This window comes from Melanaphis sacchari, unplaced genomic scaffold (assembly GCF_002803265.2).
Source record: "Melanaphis sacchari strain LSU unplaced genomic scaffold, SCAv2.0 Contig199_pilon_pilon, whole genome shotgun sequence".
Classification (NCBI taxonomy): domain Eukaryota; kingdom Metazoa; phylum Arthropoda; class Insecta; order Hemiptera; family Aphididae; genus Melanaphis; species Melanaphis sacchari.
The window spans coordinates 26717-30514 of NW_020270974.1; the positions used below are offsets into that span (position 1 = coordinate 26717).

General features: G+C 34.1%; 1 protein-coding gene across 1 annotated transcript; it reads right to left on the minus strand.

The window, feature by feature from the left end:
• Window positions 1-323: 323 nt before the first annotated feature.
• Window positions 324-3210, minus strand: LOC112592900. The gene is made up of 2 exons (XM_025337062.1): window positions 2202-3210; window positions 324-2050 (listed from the first exon to the last, which is right to left on the minus strand). The coding sequence occupies exons 1-2, from the start codon at window positions 3208-3210 to the stop codon at window positions 324-326; spliced, it is 2736 nt and encodes a 911-aa protein (XP_025192847.1).
• Between the last annotated feature and the right edge of the window lie 588 nt (window positions 3211-3798).

Consider the following 3798-nt stretch of genomic DNA (forward strand, 5'->3'; position numbering starts at 1 on the left):
AGACGCGTGCAATTACCTGTATTTACCCATCTGGGTATTTTAATTGTATTGATACTTTTTAATTCGTACCAAAAATGTTTCCACTTTATACTGATTTCCTCTGATAAACGTTCATCCCAATCAACTTTCTCTAACCACAATGATTGCATGATTATTTTCGCGACAATAATGATTGGCCCCACAAGACCTAATGGGTCAAAAAGACTAGCAATGTGCGATAATATTTGACGTTTTGTATGTGCTTCAGTTTCGGATAATTTTATTCTATACGATAAGTGATCACTGTATGGTTCCCAAAATAACCCGACCGTTTTTACAACATATTAACCTAAATCTAATGATGTGAATTCATTTGAATTGACATTGGGAATATTTTTAATTAACTCATCGTTGTTTGCTGTCCATTTGTCCATAGTAAATCCTCCTTTGCCTAATGTGGAAATTAAATCATTACGTAATTCTATAGTTTTTGATAGATTGAAACCTCCTGTTAAACAATCATCCACGCAAAAATCGTATTTAATTATATTCGATATTAATTTATTGTTAGTTTCTTCTGCTAACATTGATAAACATTTTATGGCTTGAAAACTCGCCGATACTGTGCCATATGTGACAGTACACAGACGATATATTTTAATTTCTTCATCTTTGTTAGGTCGCCACAATATTCGTTGATAATTACGATGTGATTTATCTATCCAAATCTGACGGTACATTTTCGTAATATCGCTTGAAAACGCATATTTATGCGTTCTAAAGCGTGCGATAATTTTAATTAGGTCTTCTTGTATGACTGGACCCTTCATTAATACGTCATTAAGTGATATACTTGCATCTGTTTTACTTGACGCATCGAATACCACACGTAGTTTTGTTGTACGGCTATCTTCATTTACTACGTATGAGTGGGGGATATATACACAATCGCGTCCATCGTTATTTATTTCATTGTTGATTACCTCTTCCATATGACCAAGTTCACAATACACCTGCATGAAATCTCTATATTGATTATATATTTCCGGGAATTTTGTTAATCGTCGTTCTAATGACAAGAATCGGCGCATAGCGATATCATACGATTTGCCTAATTGCACTGCATTATCTTTTAATGGTAACTTTACAATAAATTTTCCCGGCTCATCCCGTCTTGTATTTTTTGTAAAATACTCCACACAACGTTTTTCTTCATTTGACCAATTTTCCTTTGATATACATTCCTCTACTTTCCAAAACATTTCAATTTTTTCCGATAAACTAATATCGTGTTCCGTACATGTAAACATACAACTGTTTAATGCGATCTCCGCGCCTTGTGCATTTCCTCCCGCCACTATCCAGCCCCACTTTGTTTCTTGTAGGTGTAGACCAGACGGATTAACTTTGAAAATATTAGTACCCATAATCTCCCAATATGTATCCGCTCCTATAAGTATATCTATTTTTCCGCGTTGATAGAAATGCGGATCTGCTAATATGATATTTTCGGGTACAACTGATTTTAGTGCATTGCATGTATTTGTTGGTAGACAGCCAGTTATTTTTGATAATACTAATACTTGTCTAATTAGTTGGAATGAATTTACCCGTGATCGTATTATTATGTTAAGTTTGTATTCCGCGTTATGTTTGCTTTCTGCCACACCAGTAATAGGTAAGTTTACTCTTTTTCGTGGTAAATTTAATTTTTTCATTGTCTCCTCGGTGATGAAATTACTTTGGGATCCACTATCTAGTAACGCACGGCATGTGTACCATATGCCGTCCTTGCCTAATATTTGTATGACTGCGGTTGCTAATAAAACCTGTTTATTATTTTTTGCTCGCTCTGTATATACCGACGTAAAAGACATCGCGTTTGCTATTGAGCTTTGTTCCGTTTCTTCATCATTACCGCAGCCTTCTATTATATCGATCGGTTTGTTATCTGATGAGTTATCTCCTTTATTTATTTGTATGTTTTTACCCATTTGTGTATTATTCTTATGCAGCAGCGAATTATGCGATTTGTCGCATTGATTGCATTTTCGCGCTTTGCACTGGTCCACTGTGTGATTTGTTCGGAAACAATTTTTACATATTTTAAGTTCACTTACTTTTTATACGATTTTCCACATTCATTTTTATAAAATCCGGGCATCTATAAAGTGGATGTGGTTCTTGGCACATATAGCACTTCATGCCCGTTGACGACTCACATCTAGTGGTATAACTGTGTAACTTTCGAGGAATTGGTTTTGTCTTTTCATACTTTCCTTTTGAACTTTCCACCGCCTCCAGAATTTGACAACGCTCGTGTAAAAAACTAATCATTTTATAAATAGTAGGTAATTCATTTTGTGCATTTAATGTTTCCCATTGACGTACCGTATTTGAATCGAGTTTCGACGTTATCACGTGTAGAAGTAGTGCACCCCATAGATCAGGATCGTGATCTAATGCTTGTAGGGCCTGTCTATGCTGGTTTAATGTATTTGTGAATTGCCTTAATTTTTCTGCTGACTCGTCACGTATATATGGTAACTCATAAATACATTTTGTATGCGATTGAATCAATAACCGTTTATTGTTATACCTATCTGTTATTATTTTCCACGCCGACTTGTAATTAATCTCGGTTGTTTCTAAATTTTTAATTATTTTTGATGCCTCTCCTGATACCGACATTTTTAAATAATGAAATTTTTGTACTTTTGTTAATCCCTCATTTTCGTGCACTAGTGATCTAAACATATCTTGAAATGCTGACCAATCTTCAAATGACCCATTGAATATCGGTATTTCTATAGGTTTTAATTTTATGTAGCTTGATTTCTGCGCTAAATTGTTTGACTCTCTTATTATACAATTTTTATCCGCTTCTTTAATTTCATCGTTTATAGGCGCTAACCTATCCTCAGCTTTTGCGATAAGATCGAAATACATATCTACAAACGTATCTCTATAATTTACTTGATCCTCACTTGTGTCTTTAGCTTCTATATGATTTTGTATGTTATCAAATTCTTCCCACAATTTTTCTATTTTTTCTTTTCGTAATCTCAATTGCGTTTTATTTTTACTGTTCTCGTCGGATAAGAATGCCTGAAATTTTGTTAATTGACTCTTTATTTGTCCTCTTCTTAATTTCCACTGCGCTAGTTCATTTTGTATTGCATTTGTTGCTCCCTCTCCATCATTTATTTGACCTTGTTGAGCTGTAGGCATTTTCACACTTGTTATCTGTCTGTTCACCGCTATTTGAACTTTGGATCGAAATTTATATTGTTTCGTTACTTTCCAAATATTCTATAAATATTTTACCTCGTGTGCTTAATATTTTACCTTATAATTTTTATATAGTGTTTCCACGTTATTGACTATAAATCCTATAAAAATGACCGAGCTCCCCCTTGTGCGCATTACCTTATGTATAGGTGATGTTCACTTACCTTATATTTTACTGCTGTAATCCTTGAATTTGAGTTCCTCTTCTTCACTGAATGCACTTCACCCGCGTTAACATAATTTTATTTTAATTATTATTTTACATCCGGTTCGTTAGGACCATTTAATGTTAGATATTTGTGGACTGTATAATAAAATTATTACGCTGAATATAAAATAACTTTCAAATATATGTTTTATTGTATTAATTGACAATAATTTTGCGGCGAGTGTCAGCTTGTTTAACTGCACCGTAACGATCGGTGGAAAACGACGAACTGAACTTACATACGATATCGCGATTGCGTAGCGACGTTACCACAATCAAGTCTTATCTATGATTTATCCCAAACAGTCATATTAAGCGAT

Bases quoted from the DNA above. Each gene is read 5' to 3' on its own strand.
- LOC112592900 (XM_025337062.1), bottom strand. From the start codon at position 3,210: ATGCCTACAGCTCAACAAGGTCAAATAAATGATGGAGAGGGAGCAACA. The intron at 2,051-2,201 runs GTGAGTCGTCAA...CAAATCACACAG, and splicing joins ACACAGTTATACCACTAGAT to TGGACCAGTGCAAAGCGCGA.